The sequence below is a fragment of the Emydura macquarii genome, unplaced genomic scaffold (assembly GCF_026122565.2).
Source record: "Emydura macquarii macquarii isolate MOO-44397 ecotype Brisbane River unplaced genomic scaffold, CSIRO-AGI_Emac_v2 contig_554, whole genome shotgun sequence".
NCBI classification, from domain to species: Eukaryota; Metazoa; Chordata; order Testudines; family Chelidae; genus Emydura; species Emydura macquarii.
In genome coordinates this window covers 4,129,962-4,156,885 of record NW_027130691.1, presented here as the reverse complement: position 1 = coordinate 4,156,885, position 26,924 = coordinate 4,129,962, and the positions used below count along the sequence as shown (strand labels likewise).

The window sequence follows — 26,924 nt, the reverse complement described above, 5'->3', positions numbered from 1 at the left end:
ATCAGGCCCGCGGACAGGACAGTGCGTGTGGGGATGGTTGCGGGGTGGGAGGGCATAGAGAGAAAATGAGAGCTGTCAGCAACGCTGGCCTTGCGATGTTTGGCCCCCTGTGCCCATCCCTGGAGTGAGCTGGGATGCACAGACTCTGCCTGCGTCGGAAGCTGGCTTGTGCACGTTCATTTGTCTCCAGACCCTAGCAGAGCAGTGCTGTTTGCATAGCTGGGATCGCACTGATTGCCAGGGAGTTGTGCTGGCCTGGAACGGGAGTAATGCAGCAGTGAATCAGGCCCCGTCTGGACCGTGTTTCTAGCCTGCATTCTCAGTCTCTCTGTTTCCCAAGGACTAACCACATCGCAAATTACTGCCCCAAATTCAGCCCTTTTTCCCCCTTCCTGTGCAACGCTGCCCCTGAGCTTGTGTGGCTGAGGAGAGCAGAACCTCACGCTGAAATATGGGGAGTTTCTTTAGTGATGGGTCCTTTCCAGACTTGCAGTGACTGGAGCTAAACAAGTCAATGAGTTAAGCATTTGACCTTCCAGGGCTCTGAAAATCACATTTTGCTTCCCTTCCCTCTCTGGAACATGCTTTATTTGCCTGGGTATTCATTCATTCCTTGCACCTCTGTGGGTGCTTCACTGATGGAGTCCCTCCCCCCGACTTGCATTTCTAGGCCAGCTGAACTAACTCATGTTGAAGAGGTGAAAAATCATCTTTAGCCAGAGGCACGGGTTCAGCGAGAGAGGGGGAGACGGGAGATGTGAGTGACTGAGAGTTTCTTAACAAGCCGAATTCTTCTTCTATTTCTTTTCCGCAGCAAAATACATTGGCTGCTACGTGGACAACACTCGCCGACGGGCGCTGCGTGGCGTGTCCTTCTTTGACTACAAAAAGATGACAGTGTTCCGTTGCCAGGACAACTGTGCCGACCGGTAGGGTGGTAAATGAACACAGAGTCTTCATTAATTTCAACACATCAGCAGTGTTTCTCTCTCGTCGGCTCGAGCACACCAGTTTCTTGGCCATCTTTCTTCTGTGTCTTTCCCCTTCCCCTATTAATGGATGCTTTCAAAGATCCAGGAAAAGACCGGGCAGTTGTTGTTCCTCATTTGGGATGATAACGATGTCCTGATTAGAGGGGGGCCTGAGACCCTTTGGTTGTGTGCCACCCGAACGCTTTGCTGGGGTAATTGGCACAGCTCCCTTGATGCCAGCCTTTTACACCAGCAGGGAATGTAGCCCACTTTTGCTAAATGTGCTTTGGGTTAAATGCAGCCCGGGCAGAGGGCAGTTAACGTAGTGCTATGTAGGCCGCATGTTGGCCCCGTGCACAGAGACACCTTTGACACAGTTAGCACGGCAGCACTAGTGCACTGACTGCGTTGTGGGCAAAGCTGCAAATCACAAGTGCGACACGACTAGTTACCTGGTTTCACACGAGCCAGCCGGCATCTTTCCAGCAGTGCTGCCTTTTCATAGCGGTAATTGCCACTCACACCCGAATCCCTCTAACTCGCTTTTCTCCCTTTTGTTTCCCTTTTCATTTGGGGGGGTGGCGGGGAAAATACAGTGCTCTCCAGATGAATGAAAGTCTGAAACCTTTCATTGCATATGTGGCCTGGAAAAGCCCTTCTACCATGTGCATCTTCCCAGCTATATAATGTAGTTCTGGTGCCTCAATTACTGTACCATCTGTGCATCTCACAAACATATTTATCCTCCAGCATCCTGGTGAGGCAAGGAAGTGCTATTACCCCCATTTTACAGGTGGCAGTGGAGGCAAATTGATCTTAAGGGCCAGATTTAAAAAGGAATTTGGCACCTACAGATGCAGATAGCAGGCACCTAATTCCCACTGAAATCAGCAAAGTGCCTGAATATCTTGACAAGTCTGGCCCTCCGGGCCGTGTCTATAAGAGAGGAGGGAACTGAACCCTAATTGCTCACATCCACAGTGTCAATAGACACGGTAGCTCCTGAAATGATGCTACCTCAGTTCCCATCTGAACGTAAAGCTGTTGGAATGAATTGACACAGAGTGAGAAAAGGAAGTTCCTTCTTCTAAACAGTCCTGAGCACCAGCCTGTCAGCGCTCCACACACCAGCTCCTACACGCCCGGGCCTTTGAAACACACTGAAGAATGTCTGTAAATTGCCAGATAATCCCTCCTCTCGGCTCCACAGCAGACATCATCACTGCTGTGTCTTCTGTAAAGTCGAGAGGCCAAAGCACAGTGCACAGGGCCTACATATTTCTGCGACAGCCTTGAGCTGTTTCCATTAGGGCAGCCATTGATACAGCAAGCGGAGCTCACCTCGCTGATCCCCGGTTCCTGACTGCCATCTTCCCTTGCAACGGCCACGTCAGCAGGGCGAGAGGCAGAATAGGAACTGTATTGTCATCTGTTGGTCCAAACGAGATTGCAGCTGGACGTCTATGTCTATGTCTATGTCATCTCGCCTCTTGTGCAAGTACCAGCTGGATGGGCACAGACTGGTGCCTGCCCTTGACAGGGGCAAACTCCTGCTAAAATATCTAACGCTTCCATGTGCCCTTTAAAAGGCCTGATACCTAGGAGTCCATCTGTACCTTATAAAGGAACTTTGCATCCTATTGGGTTTCTGGGGGCACATGCTAAGATTTACACCCACGCAGCCATTAGACAATTGAAAAGATGCACTGGTTTGCACACAGGTGTTTGCAGATGACAAACGCAACTGCAAGATCATGTGTGTGCGATTTTGCACATGCACAATTGCCGGCTGAGTGCTAAGACCCCAGCGTGACTGGAGAAGTGAAACGGTGTCTCTTGATTGAGTTGCCACACAATACGTCACAAGATTATTTTGATTGTAAACTCCCCGGCGCATGGATCTTCTCTGCGTTGTGTTGTATACAGCCTGGAGCACTCCACCGCTATTTAATACACAACAATAATAATAAAATCATCTGAGAGTTTGCCCAGCAGCTCTCAGAATTGTTACATGTCAGATTTTTTCCTGGAGAACATGTCACCGCTCATGCTAGTCAATTTTTTGTGGCACACTCTGATTCTTGGCTCTAAAGTGCAGGAGGATTTCTCTCTGCTTTCACTTTGCAAGCCCCCATCTGGCTCAGTTAATGTTGCAATCTTCTCTTTTCAAATGAAATCTGTATCAACGAGTGGAATTTCCTGCTCTGAAGTCCTGTAAAGTCTCCGTTGCTTATTATTTCACCTGCAACACACATAATGTCCTTTTTTTGCCTGTAAGTAATGTTGCTGTCTCTTGCTTTATGATCTATAAGATGCACTAAGCCCTTTTTCTTTTAAAGTGATGCTACTTCCAGCTGGTGTCTAGTAAATCATCAGCAATGGACACACACATACAAAAAAACCAGCCACGCTTTTGTTCAGAGAACTTCAGCTAAAGCATGACTGCTGTGGTACCCAGAACCCCTCCCGTGGCTTGTGGCAAGCTGATCTCCCATTGTGCCCAGTACTTGCAGGAATTTAGGCTGACTCTCGAGTTGCTCAATTGTTATAGAGAATTTTAAATATAGCAGAACCCAGGTAATGCCACAACCTGGGACTGGATGACAGGGGACGGATCACCTGATCATTGCCCTGCACTGTTCATTCTCTCCAAAGCATCTGGCACCGGCTACTGTCAAAAGCCAGGACATGGGGCTAGATGTTGGTCTCACCCAGCATGGCAATTCTTCGGTTCTTATCAGCATTTTAATCAGTGTACCAGCTTCGCTGAGACAAGAGCCAAGCAATGGATTCCTGGCTGGCCTGATTCTGATTCAACGGGCCAGTTTATGCTGGTGTAACTCCATTTCCTTAAATGAAATTACTCATGATTTGCACCTGTGGAAGTGAGATCAGGCTCATCTCTAATTACTGGATAAATCGTGCCCTGGTCAGTTTAACTGGCTCACCGGGTGCAATCTGGATGCCAGAGTTAACAGAGGTGACTTGGGGCTTCCTGGCAGAGATTACCCAATGTGTTCCCCCAGCACCTGGTGTTCACTATTCAGGGCCTGAGCTAAAGCCCATTGAAATCAGCAAGGTTAGGCCCAGGCCTTAGGAAAGTCAAACTGACCTTAATAGAGGTTTCTAAATGCTGAGCTGTTTTCACATCACTTCTTTTGCATGCAGCTCCCCTTGGTTTGCAAAGCATAGCCCTGCCATGGCAGTGTGCTTCCCAGGGCCAGCGAGAACGGGGAACTGCCCTTGACTGGCACGTTTCTCTTCCCATTGTGCCGGGCGCCAGTGAAGAGAACTGAACAGAGAAGAGCCCAAGAGTATTTGAGAGAAAAATCCATCAGGCGTTGAGCAAAATTCCCCTTGCAGATCCTCACAGCAGCCCTCCCTTCCGACACTCTGCTCTCCATGCAGAAACAGGGCTGCCCCAGGTAGAAGTGGGGAATCGGCACACACGCTGGGCCAAATCTTGAGCGCTGCTGTCATGAGTGGGAGAACTCAGCACTGCTCAGGATTCGGCCGATAACAAGAGCGGGGTATCAGAGTTGCAACCCACTGTGTGGAACGGAGAGAGGAATTTTCCCTATAGTTTATGCAGTAGAGACTTTTTCCACCACGTCCATCTCATGTGACGGGCTCTGAGGAACCTCAAACCTTTCCAGATTAAACATGTTGCACTGGGGAACATTGACATTTCCAGTGACGTGAACTGCCCACTGGCCACTCATCTCGTTAGGGATTTGAACAATGCCCTCTAGCAGGAGCAAGAATTCAGAGGGTCAGAGCCCCAGTTAGTGCAAACTGACAGAACTCTGGGGCGATGCAGGTTAACCTGGGCCACGCCCCTCAACCCTCCTGTGCCTGTTGTTTCGCTGTTTCCGGGGTGCTGCTCTGACTGTGGTTTCTACCTCCAGGGGCTATTTATACGCGGGATTGGAGTTCGGTGCAGAATGTTACTGTGGACACAAAATCCAGGCCTTAAACGTGACCGAGTCTGAATGCAACATGGAGTGCAAGGGGGAAAAGATCAACATCTGTGGAGGTGTGAACCGGCTCTCCATTTACCGGCTGGAGCTGGCCCAGGAGTCCGCAAGGAGATGTAAGTAATCACCGCGCTGCTCTCTGTAATTGAAGTAGCTAATGAAAATGGATTGGCAGGTGCAACGTGGAAACTGGGAGCCTGCCCAGCTGTAAGTATTTGCATTTCCCAGAGCTACTTCCCCACCTCTGAGGGGTGAAATGCGTTCCCACCTCTGTGGGGTGCATTTCACAGCTGGCGACCAAGCCAGCTGCAGACACGACACTCTCCTCCTCACAAGCTCAGCTCCTGCGCAGGCCGGTAGCCCGAAGTGAGCATTGAGGCCAGGCGGGGGGGCCAATGAACCTCCCTAGACTGGGAGCTTGGCTTGGCTTGGCTTCCGATGCTGTGCTGCAGTGTCCGGCGGCGTCACCTGAGCTGTCCATGGGGCAAGAGCTCCGGCACCTCTTGCTTCTGCCCCCCCGGGAAGATTTCAGTGAGGCGGCGGCAGCCCTGGAAGGGCCTGGCAGGCGGAGAGGGGCCGGGCTGCTCTCTTCACTGGGATTGTTTGCAGAGAAATTGCTGACCATTTTGCAGCTGGTGTTTATTTGAGGGAAGGCTTGTGCCAAGAGGCATGCCGCACATTGTGCCCGCAAGGTGGCTGGGCTCAGGCTGCAGCATCAAGGAAGGCTGTGGCTTAGGGCCGGGTCGTATTCCCCGTATTTCCCACACCACCTCTCGGAAGCAGGGAAAGCTGTCTCTTGCAGTAAGAGTGAACTAAGATCATCAGACTACACCCATTCCTAGCTTGGCTTTAGGCTCACACCCTGCAAGTCTTGCGGAGCACAGTATGGCAACTGTCGGGCTATTGAAAGCAGCCAGTCTGTGTCCTTCTGCTATGAAGAAAGGAGAACTTGATATTCTTTCCAGCAGCTTTGCCCGGCCTCGCTCTCTTTCCCGAACTTCGCCTCCCCCAACATTCCTCGTACGAGCGCTGGACAACTTGGAGGAGACGGGTTTGATTGTTTTCAGTAATGAATAGGATGAGCCCTGGAACCGGGGCGATACGTAACCGCAGTCACACCTCGATAAATATAGATTGCAAGGCCAGAGATGATCATGACAAATTGATGCTGGAGGCCCTGCTGCCCACGGACAAGGCAGGAAAGGGAAAAATTCAATACTGAATTAATTACACCTGAAGCTTCCCCTTCCCCCTTTAAAGCTGACTCCATCTATCAGAGAACGGTATTGGCTCAGCCCCGCTGTGGTGAATGACCATCTGATTGCTGGGAAGGAGATGATGGACTTGCACTCAACTTTTCAGAACAGAGGAGAGTCTCCACCCCCTATTGGCTTTCCTCAGGTGCCAGTTAATCTTTTGGTCCAGTGCATAGTGGGAATAAGAGGACCTGGAATCTGTTCCTGGTGCTGCCACTGACCTGCTGGCTGACTTGGGGTAAATCTCTCTGCTCCCCATCAGCACACTGGGGTTAAAGATATTTACCTTCCTTTATAAAGTGCTTGGAGCTCTAGAGAGGGGGAGCGCTATGGAGGAGTAAAGTATTATTATTGTCCTCTATCATTCAGGAAAGGGTGATGGACTGAGGGGTTTGCCACTGGTGAGCTTTGCCCACACCAGCTGTTGTCACTCTTCACGAGGAAAGGTAAGGAGGGGCCTATTGCTGGTGCTAGGTTCTGAGCTCAGTTGTACTGATGTAGATCTGGAGCAACTTGAGGGGACTCACTCTGGATTAACATGGCCTGAAGTCAAAATCTGCATACAGGCCCTGTAATTCCTCCTCTGCCTGCAAGAAAGGAGAGACCTTTTCATTAGGAACATCACGTTGTTCCATTTGTCCCGCAGAGCTGTGGGTGGGAGTCAGAACGGAACACGGGCACTTGTTATTCCCCTAGCAGATGAAGAATAGACACGGGATCATAAAGGAGTGAGTGAGCTTCCGTTCCACTCTCATTCTAACACACGATCTCTCCCTCCCTTACCTAACGGTATCCTTTGGCTTCCAGTTAAGTTGCATAATAATCACCCCCATTCGGAGCCTTTTTTCTGACACACTTTGGCGGAAGCTGCCAAGAATGGGGTCGTTGTGATGGTAAAGTGTGTAGCAGCCGTCAAATTACTCCGACTGGGGTCTTGCCATCATCATTTTAATAAGGATTGATTGACTCCACTAGCATAATTTAGCAACAAATAACAGAAAGAAGAAAACTCGACGCCGTGTGCTGTCTGTGATGAACTCACCTGCCAGATTTTTCTTCCTTGCAATGAACCTTTGCAAAGTTACAATGCAGCATGTGGCTGAGATGCCGATCTGGGCGCTGGGAAGCCCTGGGGTTTGAACTGCCAGCGAACAAGATTCCATGTTAATATCCAGCACCAAGGGGCAGTTGGAGAAGCAGAACTCTGAGTGTTGTAATACTTTGGTCTCGTTTCGGTTGTTGGCGACCTGTGATATATAGGAGGTCAGAGGAGGTAATCCAGTGGTCCCTTTTGATCTTGAGACGTGGTCTCAGAACAAGGGGAGACACAAGCGCTGAACAATCTCGGATGCACCTTAGGCAAGACAGACAAATGGTGAGAGACTTGCCCAAGACTGCACAGCAGGTCAGTGGCAGAGGTGGGAACAGAATGCAGGCCTCTTGAACGCCACTCCAGTCCCCACTCCACGGCCTCTCGTTGGGTTTTCAGGCAGGTCCTGATTTTTCCCCCGTTGTCCGGCTGGCCTGGCTGAGATTAAAAAAGGCCAGGTCACCTGCGCAAGGAAACGGCCCGTACAGATCACGACGGAGGTTCTCAAAGCGTGGCCCGTGGACTGCCGAGCACTTGATGGTAGTTCTCAGAGAGACAGCTGGTCACGTGGGGCTGGCTCGTCGTTCCCAGCAGCTGAACTGCATTAAAAGGAACTCAAAATGCATTCACTGTTTCCCTGCTGCGACTTTTTCGGGTTGACAACGGCGTTGTTGCCAGAGGGGTGCTATGGGATGGCAGGTGAGAGGGAAAGTGTCCATGCGACAATCTCAGTGATGAAATGTGGCCCGCCTCGTGAAAACGCGGGGGGACGCCTGCATTGCCCAGTGACATGCCCTTTGCTTGTTTGGGTGCGGCCCACCTTTGTTTTCAAAAGCAAAGGCCGCAGCCAACTGGTGCTTGCTTGTGTCTTCCATTGTCAGTGGTGAAATACTCTCCACTAAAACTGCAGCATCACTGTGTCTCCCTCAGCAGCTGTCCTGAAACCTTAACGACCTTACAAACCTATAGGACTCATCTTATAATGAAGGCGCCTTTCCCTTGCAGTGAGCTGGCATTAGCGTTTGCCAGAAAGAGAAGTGAGTGAGTAGAGAGAGTCTTGGGCATCTGATGTTCTCTAACAGAAGTTGTGTTATTAATTTAAGATAAAACGTGTGTTAGCACGGCACTGTCAGACCTCGTTAACCTTCATACTGAGTTACAGAGGTCAGGATTATTTGCAATATTACAGAAGAGCTAAGAAATGCACTGTCTGAATCGGATTGAACACTTACTGTACTTTCCTAAGTAAGCCAGCACGGGCTATGGAGTGAGTCTTGCTAATTAGTTCGTTCCTGCCAGGCAGACCAAAGTCTTTTCATCCTGAAAGAACCTCATAATATACTGAGTGATTGCTTGGCAAATATGCCAATTGATTTGAATTTCTCTGATTGAAAACAGAGGTTTAATCGTTCTTGTTTGGAGTGGACAGTGCCTGGCTGGAAAGTGAGCTGTGGAGAGCGCACAGTTCTCAAATGACAACTCAGACAGGCTTAGCAACAGACAATAATAGATAATGGATTCCACTTTGATGTGACTACATACTACATATTACATGTACAAGTTCTCTTTACCATTTACTATTTGTGTTACTGTAGCACCGACAGCCCGAGGCATGGGCCAGGACCCAACTGTGCTAGGTGCTGTACAAACACAGAACAAAAAGTCGGTCCCTGCTGCAAAGAGCTTCCAATCTGAGTGTGAGACAAGAGACAACAGATGGACAGGGGAGTGCATGGAAACAAAGACAGTACTGGTCAGCTTGATAGGCAGAAATGTCCTATAGCACTTTCCACCGGGTGATCTCACATAGCTCTGCAGATTCTACTGAATTAAACCTCCTGAGCCCCGTTGGAAAGGTAACTCGGAATTATCACCCCCATTTCACCAATGGGGAAACTGAGGCCCAGAGCGCAGAAGTGACCAATTCCTTGGGAAGCCTGTGGCAGGTCTGGGAAAAGAACTCAGATCTCCTGACAGTCTCAGGTCCGTACATCAGCTGTGAGACCTGAAGAGCAGCTGGTAGCTGAGGTCGTACTAAGGCCTGATCTTCAGGTGAGGTTACCTCGGACTTTTCAGATCTGATTTTCTCTCTAAGAGTCTTGCCTGCAGCAAGATGCTTCGTACAGGCCGATCGGTTCCTGGATGGAAGGTGATAATCTACCGTGACAATATGACACAGGCCGGTGAACATCCCTGAATGAATTCCCCCAATATTGATTTAAAAACGGCCAGTCAGCAAATGGTTCTAATGGTTAATTAGCCTCAGTGTTAAAAATATGTGCCTGAGGGTGTCTACAGGGCAGTCGCTCCAGCAGCACAACGGCAGTGCTGCGCTTATGCGGCTGTAGTGCCGTAGCAGAGACACTTCCTACATCAACAGAAGGGATTTTTCTCCAAGAGGCAGTCGGTAGCTAGGCTGATGGAAGACTCTCTCCGTTGACCTATTCGTGTCTGCACTGAGGGTGAGGTTGACCTAACGGCAGTACTCAGGGCGTGAAGTTTTTCACAGCTCTGCGTGACATAGCTAGCTCGACCTGCCTTTGTGGTGTAGACCAGGCCTGAATTTGTCTATTTCCAGCCGCTAGATCTTATTATACCTTGGTCTGCTAGACAGAAGAGCCCTCTAATATCACATTTCTGTTCCCCATGTAGATACTTACAGACTGTGATCTAGTCACCATGGAACTTTCTCTTTCTTAAACTAACCCATTTGAGCTGCTTGAGTCTGTCATTATGAGGCAGGGTTTCAAATCATTCTTGTGGCTCTTCTCTGAACCTACCCCAATTTACCAACATCTTGAACTGTGGACACCAGAACTGGATGCAGAATTCCAGGAGCCGTTGCACCATCTTCAAACACAGAGGTAATATAATCTCCCTACTCCTGCTCCAGATTCCCCTGTTTATACTTCAATGATCCATTCAATGATCCATTCGCTCTTTTGGGAGCTTATGTTCAGCTGATTATCCTCCACGCTCTCAAGTCCTTTTCTGAGTCCCTGCTGCCCAGGATAGCATCCCCCGTCCTGTGAGAATGGCTTCCAGTCTTAGTTCCTAGATGTATAACTTTACATTTAGCTGTATTAAAATGCAGATTGTTCACTTGCGCCCAATTTACCAAGAGATCCAGTTTGCTCCTGTATCAGTGACCTGCCCGCTTCATTTTTTATCTCTTCCACCAATCTTTGTGGCATCTGCAAACTTTATCACTGATGATTTTGTTTTCTTCCAAGCCATTGATAACAAATGTTAAATAGCAGGGCCAAGAACTGATTTCTGTAGGACCCCACTGGCAACATACCTGTTCGAGGAGTCCCCTTTTATAGTTACATTTTGAGGCCTATTAGTTAGCCAGTTTTTAATCCACTGAATGTGTGCCATGTTTATTTTGTACAGTTCTAGTTTCTTAATTAAAATGTCATGTGGTACCACATCAAACGGCTACAGACGTCTAAGGATATTCCATCCACACCACTGCCTTTACAACCGAATGTGCAGTCTCATCAAACAAAGATCTCAATTTAGTTTGACAGGATCTATTTTCCATCTATGCACGTTGACTGGCATTAATTACATTGCCCTCCTTTAATTCTGTTTTAATCAGTCCCATGTCAGCCATTCCATTAGTGTGCCTGGGATCTCCGTCAAGCGGATAGGCCTATAATTATGCAGGTCGTCCTGTTTACCCTTTTTAAATATTGGCACGTTAGCTTTCTTCCAGTCTTCTGGAACTTTCCCAGCATTCTAAGACTTATCAAAATCACATTCATGATTCCAGCAGCTCTTGGCTTTCTCTTTTAAAACTACTGGAAGCAAGTTATCCGACCAGCCCATTTAAAAACGTTTTGCTTCAGGAGCTGCTGTTTCATGTCCTCTTTAGCTACTGGTGGAAGGGAAAGTATTTCATCATCCTATGATATGGCTACATTATCTGCCCCCCCAATTACAGAGCAGAAATGTTTATTGAACACTCCTGCCTTTTCTGCATTATTATTTGCATTAGAGATTGGCGCATCTCTTCGAATAATACAAGAACCAGCCTGAACTTCGGTCTGTCCAGCAAATCGGAAACGTTTGGAAGCTTTGAAAGAGTTTGCACCGACGACTCGAGGACGTCCAATCTGTAACAAACAGAGCTGGGCTGTGCTGGCCAGAGATGTTGGGATGCCCAGTGTAGGAAGGCGCCGTGGCCCTCCTCTGAGCCTGGGGCCAAGGAAGGGCCGCAAGCACCCAATCAGATCCTAGACTGGCCGGCAGCACAGACTGCCCGGCAACCGGACAGCTGGCCACCGATAGGTCCTGCCAGTCGGCCAACCCGGCAGCAGGGGGGTGGGGCCTTAGGGAGGATGGCAGCCATAAAAAGCAGGCCCCGTAGCTCAGAAGGGAGAAGGCTACCGACGGAGGCAGACGTACGTGTTGTGGCGGGAGCCCCGCTGACTGAGTGGCAACGCCCGTGCCACTGCTAGGGCCCTGGGCTGGGACGCAGTGGAGTTAGGTGGGCCTGCGTCCTCCTCCCCTCCCCCCGATCCTTGCCAGCCCCAAAGAGTGCATAGCATCTACCGCTCCCTTGACTCGAGGCCACTGCTCCTTGCTCGCCCGCCCTGCCTGGGGGCCGGGGCGAAAGGCTCCTTGCTCGCCCGCCCTGCCTGGGGGCCGGGGCGAAAGACTCCTTGCTCGCCCGCCCTGCCTGGGGGCCGGGGTGAAAGACTGTAAATACTGACATTCCCCTTTGATATAGGAAGGCGCCATTGCCTTCCTCTGAGCCTGGGCCTGAGGAAGGGTCACCAGGACTAGACCGGGCAGAAGCCCGTCTTACACCCAGACAGTGAATCCATCTGGTCTCAGGCTCTGCAATAAGAATCTGATTCAGCAGGTTGCTCTGATGAGCAGGTCACCTGCTGTTCCAGCACGTGGAGGAGAATGATTCATAGTGAAAACTTTGCAGTGGTCACCTATCGGGAACCCCTCTGCTCTCCATTCTGGTCGGAGACTCCCCTGGTCTCTTGACACAGCTGTTTGCCTTTGCTCATCGGCTTTGGAGAGTGAATATAACCTCTCTTCTGCTGCATTCTACTGCAGTGGCGTGTGGTGGGGTTTCCATAGGTCCCTGATCAGCATTTATAATATGGACTGGGAGAACCAATTCAGAAAAGGACTATCAGTTTGGGTGGGGCCCTGGAAATCTCTTTTTTCATCAGACAACGACTCCCCACAAGTGAAGGGTGAAATTCAGATGAACAAGGATCACCTGCCTCCCCGACAAAGGGACAGATTAGGACCAGGAGAAGAGACAGAATCTGAAGTGCTTCTTGCCCCGCTGTCCCAGGCACAGCATGGTGGGTACCCAGGGGAGGATAAAAATAAGGACAAACTTTGCTCCTGGGCTTTTGCGAACGTTTTGTAACACAAGCAACCAGCAAAATGCAGCAATGTGAGTCTCACTGGCAAGGCCTCACGTGGAATGAAGGAAGATCATTCCCGGCAAATTGCTTTTGCCCTTGTTTTTTTGCAGCTCAAAATGACTCATTCAAATGCCATTAACAAATCTAGCTTCACAGCCATTAGGCGACGGCAGATAGTTATCGGAGGAGGACAAAGCAAATGCTTTCCAGGCGCACAGAATCTGAGGGGTTTGTGGGGGAGGGGGAGCAGATGGAAGAGGATTTGTAGATGTTGATCTGTGTCTGTGGATTGCCAGGGGGTGGCGAAGGAAACACCGCTGATAGACTGAACCCTGCAGCGAAAACGTGGCCCTGTTACTTTTCGCTGCTTTCCGTTTCCCCACCTTACCATGGGGAGAATTCGATCGATCTTCCAGGTGGGGAGGTCCCTCATTCACAATGCTATAAAGTGCTTTAAGGCAGAGAGGAAGGACGGTCTTGTGGGCAAGGGACTTCACCTCGGATTCAAAAGATCTAGGTTTCGTCCCTGGCTTTGCCACAAACTCCCGGTGTGACCTTGGACGAGTTGCTTAATCTATCTGTGTCTCAGTGCCTCATCTATAATGTGGGGGTGACCCCCCCTTCCTTTGTCTGTCCTGTCTGTTTAGATTGTAAACCCTTTGGGACAAAGACTATCTCTCTAGGGGTATGGATAGCGCCTAGCACACTGGGATCTCCACCTGGGCCCCTCTAGAAGGCACCAGCAGAGCAGTAATGAATGAGATGAAAGGTGCTACGGAAGCACACAGTTTTCTTCTGTAGAACGTGTCTCCTTGGCGAAATGACTTGGCGTGAAGGTCTAGGCTTTGCACTGCACCATCATGCCTTTGGCAACGGACAGGAACCTCTCTCTGGCAGACCGGTCTCGGTGTCCTTTAAGAGTCCTTCACATCAGCAGTCTCCCATGCATTAGCCTTACCAGGCTTGGAAACGAAGTCTGAACCGAGTGGCCATGCGTCAGTAACCTGACTAATCAGGATGGCCCATGAGGTTCTGGAGGGATGCAAAATTCTGGTCCCCTCCTCTGCAGAATCACTTCAAGCTGACCAGCTCCCTCCAGTGGGTGGCTTAGAGCTCAGGGGGGAAAATGTTCATTAAAGAGCAAAGGCTGAAGGAGGCTCTGGAGAGACTTCATTGCCGGTTCAGGAGAGCGGTCACAAGCTGTGTTGGCTCAATGGGAGGGAGGGAGGCCAGGTACAGCTGGCAACTCAGCCCACCACTCATGCATGGAGATCCTGTGCCGGAGCAGCCCCGGAGGCTGCAGAATGCGCTCAGATGGGAAGCAGGCAGGAGTGAGTGGCGGCAAGATTCCCACGAGAGACCCCTGCGCTATCGGAGCAGTGGTGACACTCTCTGTCCGCTCCAATGTGCCCACCCCCAAGGCAGACGAGCACTCAGGAACAAATGGAAGCACAGGCTCTGAGGGGGATTTCTATGCCCGGTCAGTCGGTGGGGCAGGTGACCTGTTTTACATCACAACCTGGCTGGCACATTGATCGTTTGCTCTGCTAGTCAGTAAAGGTACCGAGTCTCTCCAATCCCCCTCCACCCTGTCTAATTGCTTGGTCCAGCTGTTGTGTCCCGCCGGATGCTTCTCTCTGAGGCAGGGGCTGCCTTCTTCATTTGTCTGGCGCAATAGGGCCCTGGGGCTTTGCCTGGGGCTCGTAGGCACCTGCCCTATTAATAATACTAATGATCGGGAGGAAAAGTGGGATTTTGCAATTTGCAACTGACGTTGCATTGAAACCATTGGAGTCTTCCATTCTGATTCAGTTCTGTACACCGGTGTGTGCTGCGCATCTGTGGAATCCAGACACCATATGGAATTGGCAGGTGATGAGAGTAGCCGATAGTCACTAAAAGAGCCAACTGATCGATCCGTGGGAAGTTAGACCCTTTCAATTCATTTAGCGTCCCTCTGGTCCTAGGTAACTGGTAATGCATGCTGATCAAAGCCCACTTTCCCCGCCCACTATCTTTAATGGAGCGGAAATGTATTTAATTCCTTTAGGGCTGTCCATTTTTTAACACCAAAAGGATTCGTTCTCCCATGGTGTTGTAGAAGAGGACTAGTTATTGCAGGTATTTCCCGAGGTGATAGGTTTTATAGCGGCCTCAGGGATGTATTGCAAGCCCTGCCTGTCTTGCAATGATCTAGTCACGTGAAATCTAATGGAATGCCTCTGCTGTCTTTGGCCCAGCTGTCTAATAACGCAGTTGAGTAAATGTATACATCTCGCTTCTTTTCACGTCTGGGCTGTGTGGTGCGCCCTTAGTTGCCTTCTGGAGCGGACCCCTTTGTGATACTCCCCCATCACAGTGAGGGAAGGGTGCAGAGCCCAGAAAGAAGTGTGATGGTTTGGGATTAAATCCCAGCTTCCTACCTACATTGGAGCTAGGCAAATACAGTCGACCTTGGGTTGAACCTTAAAAAGAGGCACTAGAAAAAAACTGATCAGAAACTAGGACTGAAGGTTCTAGAAGCATAATGGCTGCTTGGTTTGGTTTGATGTTGTTTGTTGGGTGTTAACAGGCTATTAAAGGGATACCATCAACTAGAAACTCATATTTTCTACGTTGGTGTAGCTATCTTCTGGGGATCGGTTCTGGTGGCAATTTTACGCCTGGAGCTCTGCCTAAATAATTCAGTGACTTGACCAAAGTTGCACAATAAATCGGTGGCAGATGCTGGAAGAGTAAATCAGTGGCAGAAACCTGGGAGTCCGACCTTTCAGTTCACTGCTCTAACCACCAGAACTTGTCCAAAATACAGACCGTTCCTTGAGGGAGATTTCCCCATTTCAGGAAAGTGATTCACTGGTGCATATTCTAAGTGCAAGGTGGACTTCGGTAGATTGCTGGCTGGCAAAACCCGTCCCCTCCCTTCGAGATAATAATGACTCATTTTGCATAAACGGAGCCAGGGCTGTGAATGGAAGGGGTGTAACCTTATTAAGTGATTTGGACAGGCGGATTCACTGCAACACAGCCGAAGAAGAGGGAAAGCAGAGACAGACAGAAAGGCAGAGGCACCGGTGAATGCAGAGTATTTCTTTAATGAGTCAGAAATGAGGTTTTGATCTCTTTCTGACTTTGTAAGGCTTTTGTGAATCTTGCCGGTAATTTCCTATGCATTGTATTCCATCTCCCTTCAGCTGTAAGCCCCTAGACTTCTGGGGCTCATTAGCAGGTACTTAAATGTCAAAGGAAGAGAGAGAATCTAGCCAGTCGGGTGAATGAACATTTACAGTGATGCTTGGATGTGTCTATGATCTCTGGCAGGAAGGGGATGTGGTTTTTTGCCAGACTGTCCCGCAGGAAAGCCATCAGAAATCAAATTACAGAATGCAAATGAACACTCCCAAATTGTTCATGGCACTGGCATTGCTCAGAGAAGACCAGAAGGGAGTGGTGTACTCCAAGTGATGCTTTGCTGCCAGCACATTCTGGGAAGCTAACACACTTTGCTGCAAAGCCATTGTTGATCCAGACCTGCAGCATGTTGCCATTAAAAAGTCAGTTTTAATCAACAGTTACTGCACTGTCATGTGGTATATGCAGCCATGTACCTGGGGATGACTTCGTTTTCTGTGTGCTGCTCCTTTATATTTCTAAAATACCAGCCATTTTGTTCTCAGAGGTGCTGTAGCCTGTTACTATGAGGCACACACACCGTGCTCTCTCTGTTTCTTTTGCTTACTTTTGTTCACTCACCATATTTTTCCTTAATCTAAACTAGCAGCCACAGTAGGTGGAAGGAAAAGTGTATGAATAGTAGATTTTTTGGTTCACTTCCAAAAACAGAAAAAAAAATTTTGCTTCAGGTCAAACCAAAATTGCATTTTTTTGAAACTTCTGATAAATCAAAACGTTGGGGAAAAGTTCATTTACAGTTGAATGAAATGTTTCATATCAAATTTCAGCATTTGAAGATGGTTTTGAGTTTATTAAAATAAACGAAGGAAATTTCTAAACAAAATGTCACCTCAAATTGAAAAATCAGAACGTTTCATTTTGAAAATGTTGGAATGAAATGTTATGGTTTTTCCAGAATTTATTTTTGTAGGGGTTTTTTTCTGATTGAAACAATTCAGCAAAATCAACATGGATTCACAAAATGTTCAGTGGCACTCAATCTGCATTTCTCACTGAAAAAAGGTTTTGGTTGAAAAATTTCACCCAGCTCTTCTTTGAAACTGGGTGGCTGGTTTTTGTGTGTGGAAATTCATAAGACACAATACCTGAGACACCAGAGTCATTTCCTGTGCCAAGCGTAAGTCCATGCTACCACACTCTGGTCACTGTGGGCAAATGTTGACTTTTTAGGGGTGACCACTGCAGATGTTGTTCTAAAAACACATCCGAATAAAAAGAACTCAGACAGATGGCCCGCCCCTCTCTTAGCAGCAGTTTGCCATGGGTTGTTTCTTAAACCTCAGTGAAAAGGAGCTGCTGCTCTTTCAAAGGACAAATAGATTCTCTTATTGGGTTAGATTGACATCATACAGGAGCTCAACCCAGAAAGCTAAAAACAGAAAGAGAGGGGGCCATAGCAACCATTAGTTGCCTAATGCATGTTTTCCTAGGAGATGGTTGCCTCTGTTAAACTTCTGTTTCAAACCCATGCCCACAAGCCAATGCCAGAGCGTTTTTAAAGGTGTGTTTAAGCAAGCAGCTGAGATGCAACTGCACTGTGCTCTCCTAATTCCTCATCTCTCTGAATCCAATTTCTGGAGCAAAGGGTTTTCGCCTGTTTTTCAGAACCAGCAGCGTTGCTTTCAAAATCCCAGCCACCCGACAGCATCATTTTGCTGCTAGAGATATTAAAAAACAGAGCCAGGGAGAGGGGTAAAAGTGGCCAGCAAGTGATATAGAATGACAGTGCAGCTCTTAAGGAAAGTCAGCCAAATATGTTGAGTTACTATGAGACAAGCAGGGTCTCAAGCAAATCAGGTCACAGACCTTCCAAGATCCACCCTGCTTTGGTGAATGCTGGAGGCCAGAGGCAAAGTGCCAGGTTGACAGTGGGTGCACTCAGACCATAACCATGGCACATGACAGTTCAGAGCCCCAGGAGATATGTCTTCCTCCTCCAGAATGGTAGCCAAAGCCGCATCCTTTCTACTCTGGCTGGAGAAAAACCTGGAATGGGTGAGTGGGGAGACGTGGTGCCTGGAAGCAATGATCTTTAATCTGGCTGCTCAATACCCCCCTGGTATAGCAAGAGAAAAAAGAAACAAGCTGCCCCGAATGACAGAGGATAAGGAATTAAACAGCAAAGAAAGTCTTTGGGGAGACAGATTCCCATCGAGTTTGTGCTGCGGTACGATTTCCGGATAGCCTTTCACAAGGCTTTTGCATTTCAACTGGTGTATTTTTATTCAAGTCAGCAAAGAGTATTTTCCCCGGTAATGTTCTAGGTGCTTTCTCAAAGTACAGCTCGTGGCATTCAGTGTGGATCAGCTCTCCTACTGTACCAGAGGCTTATTTAACATGAAACTGCCATGAAAGTTGGATCATCCCCTGAGAATAAGGGGAAGGGTCTTGGATAAATCCGCTGTAGTGGAGGGACAAGTTTGCTTGAGGGGTTGGAGCCTTTCACCCCGGGTTCAGATCCTGATTAAGTCAGTAGAAGCCAGCCCTGTTACCAGCCAGTGACCATTCATGGTCTGTTAGAGATACGGAGGTGGGTACAGATTCATTCAGACAGGCCCACTCTCCATGGAACAAGCCTGAGGTGTTAGGGAACTGCATGGAACCGGCAGGCCTGGCACGGGTCTACAACCCATCTCACACCTTTCAGTGGAAGAGGAGTTGGAGTTGAGGCTCTTTGCTCAGCTGGGAGGGGGTAACTGGATGACTTGTCGCTGAGGATAGTCTTTGGAGCCAGAAGTAAGGATTGGGTTTGGGCGGATTGCCCACTGGGACCAGGTTTCTCATAGACTTTAAGGTCAGAAGGGACCGATATGATCATCTAGTCTGACCTCCTGCACAATGCAGGCCACAGAACCTCACCCACCCATTCCTGTAACAGACCCTTCACCTATGACTGAGTTACTGAAGTCCTGAAATAATGGTTTAAAGACCTCAAAGTACAGAGAATCCACCAGCAAGTGACCCATGCCCCATGCTGCAGAGGAAAGTAAAAAAACCCAAGGTCTCTGCAAATCTGCTCTGGGGGAAAATTCCTTCCTGAACCCAATATGGCGACCAGCTAAACCCTGAGCATGTGAGCAAGACTCACCAGCCGGACACCAGGAAAGAATTCTTTGTAATAACTCAGAACCCGCCCCATCTAACATCCCATCACGGGCCATTGGGCATATTTACTGTGGCTGTGATTTCGAGGTGGGATGGGTGGCACCAGGTGGAGGAGACCATGAAGGGCCCGCAGAAAGGCTCGACTCCTGTCTCCTTGGCCTGACAGCCATTGTCACCAGTGAACCAGGCTTCCAGCCTTTGCCATCACATGTACCTGCACTAACCGGCTCCCTCTCTTCCAGATGGCAGTGCGATATTCCGCGGCTGCTTCCACAGGCCGGACAACATCTCCTTAGCTTTTCCCGTGAGTGGGGTCATGCTGAACATGTCTGTGGACAAGTGTGTGGACTTCTGCACTGGAAAGGTAAGTGGGAGACCTACGGGTGTCGCACCAAGCAGAGGTGGTGCTAAAAGCGAAGGACCTGACACACACCTCCAGTTAGCAGTGGTGTAAATCAGGAATAACTCCACTAGAGCCGAGGGAGTGACTGGGGTAACATGGGTGCAGGTGGGGAAGGATTATGCTGAGGGTCCTTCCAGCACTCTGCATTTGCTTCAGAATAGTCATGTTAAAAATCAGACTCAGTACTTCTTAATCCACTTGAATGTAATAATCGCTTGTGTCCAAACTGCAAGAGGTGAAATGTCCAGCTTGTATCTCTGCCAGGCCAAAAAGTAAGCTCTGCATCCCAGTAGGAAGCAATGCTGTGGAGCCACTACATTTCTCCTTTCACTGAATTTGTAACCTGCCAGGGTTTTATCCCCTGGGAGAAGCTTTACCTGTACAAATCCCGTACCGGGGCGTTAAGGGAGTTTTGCATGCTGCTGGCCCCGCAGTGTCAGGATCTGAGTCCACTGTTCCCAAACCACAGAGACTCCTTCCCGTTTTAGAACAGCAGGGAAGATCCTCAGCTGCTGCCATGGCCATCACCGCACTGAAGCGAACGCAGCCAATCCGGTCTGGGTCGGTTTCAGCTCCAACCCTTGTTCTTGAGGCTGCTGGGCAAGTTTCTCCACACTGGCCTCGTGAGGGGAATAGGAAAAGTGAGGGTTCCTTGCCGAGTATCTCGAGAAAGTAGCGCTGCCTTGAGCGTGTGGCCCAAGGGGAAGAGAGCAGAGAAAACAAGGAGCCTGGAGGACAGTGAGGGAGGCGGAGGTGTGATGGAGAGGGGACGGAGATGCTGGGAGGAGTGGGGCCGGAGGCTAAGAAAGGGATTTGAAAATATATAATAATAATGATGAAATAATAGATCTGGACTCCTCAGCTTTCCCTGGCTGGGTCTCCAGCTATACCGCACGGAGCATGCTCCCTCAGTGGCATGACAGACCAGAGAGTCCCACTAAAAGCCTGTAGGTCCCCGGCCCTCTGTGTCACTGGTTAAATACGAGCAGCAGCTCCACACCCCAGCTCCCCAGAGAGCTCCGCTCTCAGAGGTGTAAATAAAATCCTGAGTGCTGAGCAACGTCGCCACAGCCCGGGTGTTAAATTGCCTGTCAGTCTCCGAATGTTCCCTCATAACTCTGTACTTTAAAATCCAAATGAGGTCACAGGAGCTGCAGTCTGTGGGCTTTTAGTAACCTTACTCTGGGTGACACGCTCACAAATTACCGGAGCAGCATCAGGCCGTGATTCTAAGAGGAGTATCATAGCTCCAGATATATTACAGCCTGCACTAGCAGACAGCTCGGCAATTGCCTGCCAGACCCGGGGCTTGGACTTTAAGGCCATCGCTGGGCGAGGAGGCGCTGGGAAGGATGGGAAATCTGGATGGGTTGGTTTTCGTCAAAGGCAAGCTGCTGTTGCTAGCAATGCAGCCGGGTGGCAAGGAGTATCCGCCCCCAGCACCTGGTGCGGCTCAACGCCAGTCATGGCTACACAGCTGCAGTGGAGTTACTGCTGGTTTGCACTGGGACAGCTGACAGTGGAAGCTGGCCCGCCGAACACATTTCATTTACAAAGCACTGTACGCCCTGAACCGAACTAGCCCTCGCTGCATGGCCTGGGGCGTGGTACGATTTTACAGATGAAGACACTGAAACAGAGGATGACGGGCTGAGTGGTAGGGCTGAGATTAGAACCCAGCTCGGACATCCTCATCTCTGCTCCAGCCATGGAAAAGGGGCCAGGGCGGCATAAAGCAGCCCATAAAGTCTGTGCTCCAGCTGCCAGAGGAATCCAGCAGGGCAGGTGCTGTGGAAGATGTTCGTAGACTGCCCGGTGAGGGACCCCTTGCAGCCCTGGTTTAGGGAACCATGCTGTGGGGTGCGGGGGCCGGCAGGGGTGGGGCACTCAACCCTATAGCGATTCTGTGCAGTGTTGTAATTTAGGTCCCCGGGGCTGAGCAGTTTATTTCAGGACCTCTCCAGCTCCGCGGTGGTCCAGGATTGGAAGGGCACCAGCGTGGCTTAAAACCACCTTCCCCCAGGATGCAAGTTCTGTGCTGCACCTTGTGGAAGTGCAAGGAAAGAGTCTCGCCCTTGGATTTCCTGGCTCCTAATCCTCTAGACCAGCCAGACAGCCTCTCTGATTCATTGTCCTGCCTCAGGGCTTCATTCACGCCAAGTAGAGGGGAAGGGGCGGGCCGCCCTGCACGCCAGTGACATGTTCATTTGCTGGGCCCTAATCTACATAATCAGACGATTGGCTCGGCAGCTGATTGCTGAGGACTCTTTCCAGTCTCTTGCTAACAAACCTCCTTCATTTTGCACTAAGCCACTGCAGTAGCTAAAACATCCGTGGGATGACCCAGCAGTTTACCTTTCAAAGGGAATTTCCTTCATTTAGCACTAGGAAGGATGGTCCTTTGGTTAGGGCATGTCCTTGGGACCTGAGAGGCCTGAGATTCAATTCTCTGCTCTGCCACAGACTTCCTGGGTGACCTTGGCCAAGTCTCTTAGGCCCCAATGTACAAAGAGACTTAGGAGCTGCAACGCTGCACACACCTTTTAGGAACCTAGAGAAATCACAGGTTCCCTAGACAATGGATTGGGAGAGGGAGGTGCCTATTTTGCAAGGGAATGCAATTTACAAACTTGGCAGGATTGAATGAAATGCTTTCCCAGGCTCCTGGACTCAATCCCTGACCCAAGGTTAATACATAAGGGCCTGACCATGTTGCCCTGGGAGCTTTGCCATGACCCCAGATGGCAGCAAAAACGGGCTCTGCGCCTGGGGCTGAGATGTTGGCGATCAGGAAGCAGGTGGGTGTGGGTGGCAGCAGGTTGCTCTGGCTGAGCGGCTCTGTCCCTTGCTCCCCGCAGGAATACCCGCTGGCAGCCCTGGGGGGGGCCTCCTGCCACTGCGGCTTCCCCACCACGCTCTTCAGCCTCCACGAGCGCGAGGACGAGCAGCTGTGCGCCCAGAAGTGTGGCGGCGAGGAGTTCGAGAGCTGCGGGAGCGCCGAGTACTTCATCGTCTACCAGACACAAGTGCAAGGTACGGAGAGCCCGTAGCTCTCCTCTTTCAGCATGGTGCAATGACTCGGGGTACCCCAGAGTGCAGCGGCTCAGTTGGAGTTTGACTAATGCTAGTACGTTATTGCCGCTTGCTCGTATGCCTGTGGTGTCTTCTTCCCTGCAGAGGGCCTGGGGAGCGGGTGTACGCGGAGCTCAGCCGCTCCATACTCCCCCTTTAACAGCTGTTAAAGTTTGCCTTTTCTGGGCAAAGGCGCCCCATTAAATTGGAGGGCCTGGAGTGCCGCCCTCTAGGGAGAGTCGCCCCAAATGCTCGGGAAGCGCAGCTCCGGGACTGCAGTTCTCCGGCTCTCTCCACCTGCAGACGCCCCCCACGATAGGAAGGTCGCCGGATGGTGGCCATCTTTATTGAGACCCCAGGACTTGGTGAATATTCAGCCCGGCAGGTGGGCCCTGTAGAACTAGGCTAGTGCCGCCGCATGCCCAGGGCCATGAACCGTGAGAGGGATTTTGCGGGAGTAGTCACTACTTCAGTCATTCAATGGGCCTAATGTGGGCACGGAGCGGAACTGCCCTGAATGTTACACTGCGCGCTGGCTTCTCTGCCCCAGCTGTATTTCCTGGGTAGCTTTTCCCTTCCTTCTTATCTGGACATCGGAGTAAAGGGTGGGAGGAAGGACCCGCTAACTAATCAGATGCTCACGTCTCAGCTGCAGATTTCAGCTTTTCCACCTGTGTTCAAACTCGCCTTAGAACACAGGGAGCTCTGAGCGTTGTGTCGCCCTGGATAAAACAACACGAGTTCCCAAATATCCAGTCGGCGTTCATTAAAAATTACCATTTATTTCAATTTCCCGGGAAATAAATCCTCCTGTGAACATGCGACTTTAATTACTGCGCAGATCAGACACAGAAAATAACAGTTTGCCATCTGCCTTCAGCAGACGTCTTGCTTTCTTTTTTTTCCTTTCTTTCCTGTCACTGTCAATAAGTTGCAGGCCAGAATAACCAATCACTGGTTAATAACGGCTCTCAGATCTTTTGTCACAGAGTCCGCCAGACATCTCAATGCACCTGCTGTCCAATGCCCTGGGGGAAGCGTGCAGGAGTCTATGAAGACTGCTTGAAAGCAAAATGTAACAGATCCAGTCTCCTTCCTAAAAAAGCACCCGGTGGTCCAACTAGGGTTTTCATTTCTTTTCACTGCAGCATGGTCTTCTAGGTTTGGGTGCTTATGATTGTCATCACATGGATTCACTATGTATCAGTCCCTTCTGAATGCCAATAGGCCGAGCGTGGGGCGCCGCTTTTCAGTTCTCTCACTAGCTACCCAAAAAGAATTTAGACTTCAGCTTCGTTCTGATCTCTGGGCCTGTCTGCTTTTTTTCTTGTGCCTAGTTGGAAGCCTGTGTCTGGTGATAATAGTGGAGACTGAGCGTTAGCACGCCTGGGTGCAGCGTCTGACGCTGCTATTGACTTGCTGTGCATGTCACGTAATCGCTTTGTGCCTCAGTTTCCCCATCCATAAAATGCCACAGACATTCCTCAAAGGGGGACGATGAGGTTTTATTAATCGATCCATGCTTCTAAAGCGCTTTGAAATCCCTGTATGAGCACAAAATATCCTGTGAAAATGTGGCCTAAATGGAGGAGGTGCCTACTTCAGAGGAAAGTCCAGAGGTATCATGTTTGAAGACATCAGTGCTTGAGAAATCTGTTACGAAAGGGCGTTTGGGGGGTTACTGTCACAGAAAGAACCTTAAACCTACACAGACCATTTTGACTTGGCCAGCTTGTCCCAGCCCGTTGGTTGCACTGCAAGGTCGATCTATACATGAAATGGCTCATCAGAAGACTGCAAGAATATGCTTGTCTTCTGGGGATTGAGCGACGTGCCGGGAGTTTGTCTTCTGAGCTCTGTTAGCATTTCACGATGGCAGTACTGAGAGTAGATCCATGCAATTCAGGATAAAAGACGGTGGATCAAAGAAAGAGAAAAGCAAAAGCCACTCCAGGAAACTAGAGGAAGGAATCCTAAACAGAAAAATCAAGGGCTTTTCATTAGAGGTGACTTCTCCCAGCCCCCAAGATTGTTCAAAAAAAGTTAAGTAAATAAAAATGAAATCTCTGGTATGCATTCAAGGAGATTCTTTTTTAGTCAATTTCATTAGGGCCCAAAGTAATCAAAGATTTCAAGGACATCTATAACCCACATTTTCTTTTGCTGAACATGGTTACTTTTGTCCCGTATAAAAGTTCCTGTAGGGACCTTCTCAAGCAGTTTCAGGTTTTGCCCAAAATAAAAAAGGGTGGAATCTCCTGTTAATAACATTTAGCATGGAGCTATCCAAGGAGCTCAGCGCATTTTGCAAACATTCATTATCCATTCAATTTCAGAGCTCCCTGGGAGGCAAGTAAGTCAGGCGCTCCCCATCCGACTGTCCGATAATCTGCCAAATTGCTCTTTTGACAAGCATTTTTGCACGTCAACGTGTTCATTGGATGGGAACGAAAAAGAGACGCCAGTCAGCCAAAGGGAATAGGCTTCAGAAGTCAATCAGATATGCACAGGCTAGTATTCCTCCCTTCTCCTCTTCTCTGGGATCCTTTCAGAAATGTTTTTGAATTCATCAGGATAAAAGAGCTGGCTGCATTAATACATTTGCTGCTTAGGCAATAGACATCTTTATGGTAGTCTCCAGAAGATTGACACCAGTCCTGAACAGGCAATGTTGGCTTGGCATCCCCGCCCTGGAAGGTGATCTGCTGCAGTCGGCACAGGGGATGGTGGCGGGGAAGATAACATGTTGCACCCACTTCGGCAGCCGGCAGCCTAGCAGGTGCCGGGAATCCATTATCGTCACTTAAAAGCCACTCGGTCGTCCATCTGCAACATCCTGGAACACCGCAGCTCCTCAGAACTGCCTTCCATGAGCTAGTCACTGGAGGAAATGTCTGGCCAGGATCATGTTGTTCCTTTTATTTTACGTGGAGACTGGTTACCAGAGTGGAAGGAGCAGGCCATGGGACAGGAACCTCACCAAGAACCCATCTCTTAGACAAGCAACCAGGGGAACTCTTAGAACATGTCACTCCCCAAATGCCAGCAGCTCGAACGGCCAAATTCTGAGCGAGGTCAATAATGTCACCGCCAGAAAACGGAGGCTGTAACTTAAACCCATTCTGCCTTGTACAGCGATCTCCGCACAAAGCAGCATTGAGTCTGGGCACTAGCTGGATGGGAGATTCACCCAAGTACATCTACAGTCTTCAGTTTCGGAGCAGTTTGTGATCCTTTTCGGCCCGCTGAGTTGGCCGTCTGCTCCGAGAAAGCAGCAGAGCTTTGAACTGGAGCGGTTGCACTCAGTGAGAATATCTTAGGAGGAAAGAAATAGCTGTTTTCTCTCCTGGGCTGACACTTTGCAATGTTTCTACACTCTTTACACAGGGTTCTTAGCAAGGCTTTTCCCTAATGCAGCCATCTAGAAGCATGCAGCTTCTGTCTGCTTACAGCCAGCCATAAGGAGTTGACACCTTTTCTCTGCAGTAGAGCCGGTGATACGTTGTTTTGCATCTCTATCAATCAGGGCCAATAAAGACCCAAGTAGAATAAAACAGGACTGAGTGTGATTGCAAACAGTGGGGAAATCCCAGGGGCTGCGCTCGGTCCCTCGGAATATCCTGCTCACCCTTTCCTCAGGGACAGGCCCCTAATAAAACCAAACCTGGAAAGTGTCCCACTAAGCAAGGGGATCCTGAGGGGGAATGTCTGGGGAAAGTTAAACTGGGATCCATTCTGAGGCTGAGGATGAAACGTGGCGAGGATTTATCCCTTCTCCAACCACGTTGACTCCTGTAGCCCAACCAGCCTGTCTTCCAAGCTGCAAAATGATATCCTAGAAGGCAAAGGACTTGGGCGCTGACGTGATTTTCCGTCAAAAGGCCAAGTCACCAGAGAGTAGAGAACCGCCACGATGGGAATGATTTTTCCAGACATAAGCTAGTGCTGGGCATTTGCACAAACGAACCCATAAAGGTACACACTCAAACACACACGCACACACTCATTGTGTGCGCACACCCACGCTACATATAGATTAGATATACATGCATCATTGCACACAGATTATCACACACACATCCTAGAGATGGGCTTGAATCAAAACCACCTTTTGAAATGGACGTGCAGGTCCGTACCCCAAAAATTCACCTCAGGTCCCTCTCTCTCTGTAATGGGCCGACCCCAAATCCCCGATCCGAACGTCCCATGGCCTTTGGGGCCAAAGTTTGAACTGCGGCTCAGGTCTGCCTCTCGGACATACGCATTGTTGTTAGCACACATGTCCTTTCCTGCAGCCCGTCTGCCTTCAGAAGGGGTCACTCGGAGACGGCAGAGCAGGGTCGCAGAAGAAGAATCTTTGCCAATCAAATGAGAGTGTCAAGCTGTGCCTGGGTTGGCCACTGAGATTCTTGTGCCACAGCGCTCGTGTCCTGACTGACGGCCTTTGGGTGAT

The 26,924-nt window shown here is 49.6% G+C and overlaps 1 protein-coding gene across 1 annotated transcript in view; it reads left to right on the top strand.

Moving 5' to 3' along the window:
• WSCD2 (WSC domain containing 2) overlaps positions 1 to 26,924 on the top strand; it is a 69,119-nt gene that overhangs the window by 20,699 nt on the left and 21,496 nt on the right. The window contains exons 2-5 of the mRNA XM_067539362.1: positions 815 to 929; positions 4,880 to 5,064; positions 19,239 to 19,360; positions 22,258 to 22,432. Of these exons, the coding sequence (XP_067395463.1) occupies positions 815 to 929; positions 4,880 to 5,064; positions 19,239 to 19,360; positions 22,258 to 22,432 (597 nt within the window). The remainder of the gene's footprint in view (positions 1 to 814; positions 930 to 4,879; positions 5,065 to 19,238; positions 19,361 to 22,257; positions 22,433 to 26,924) is intronic.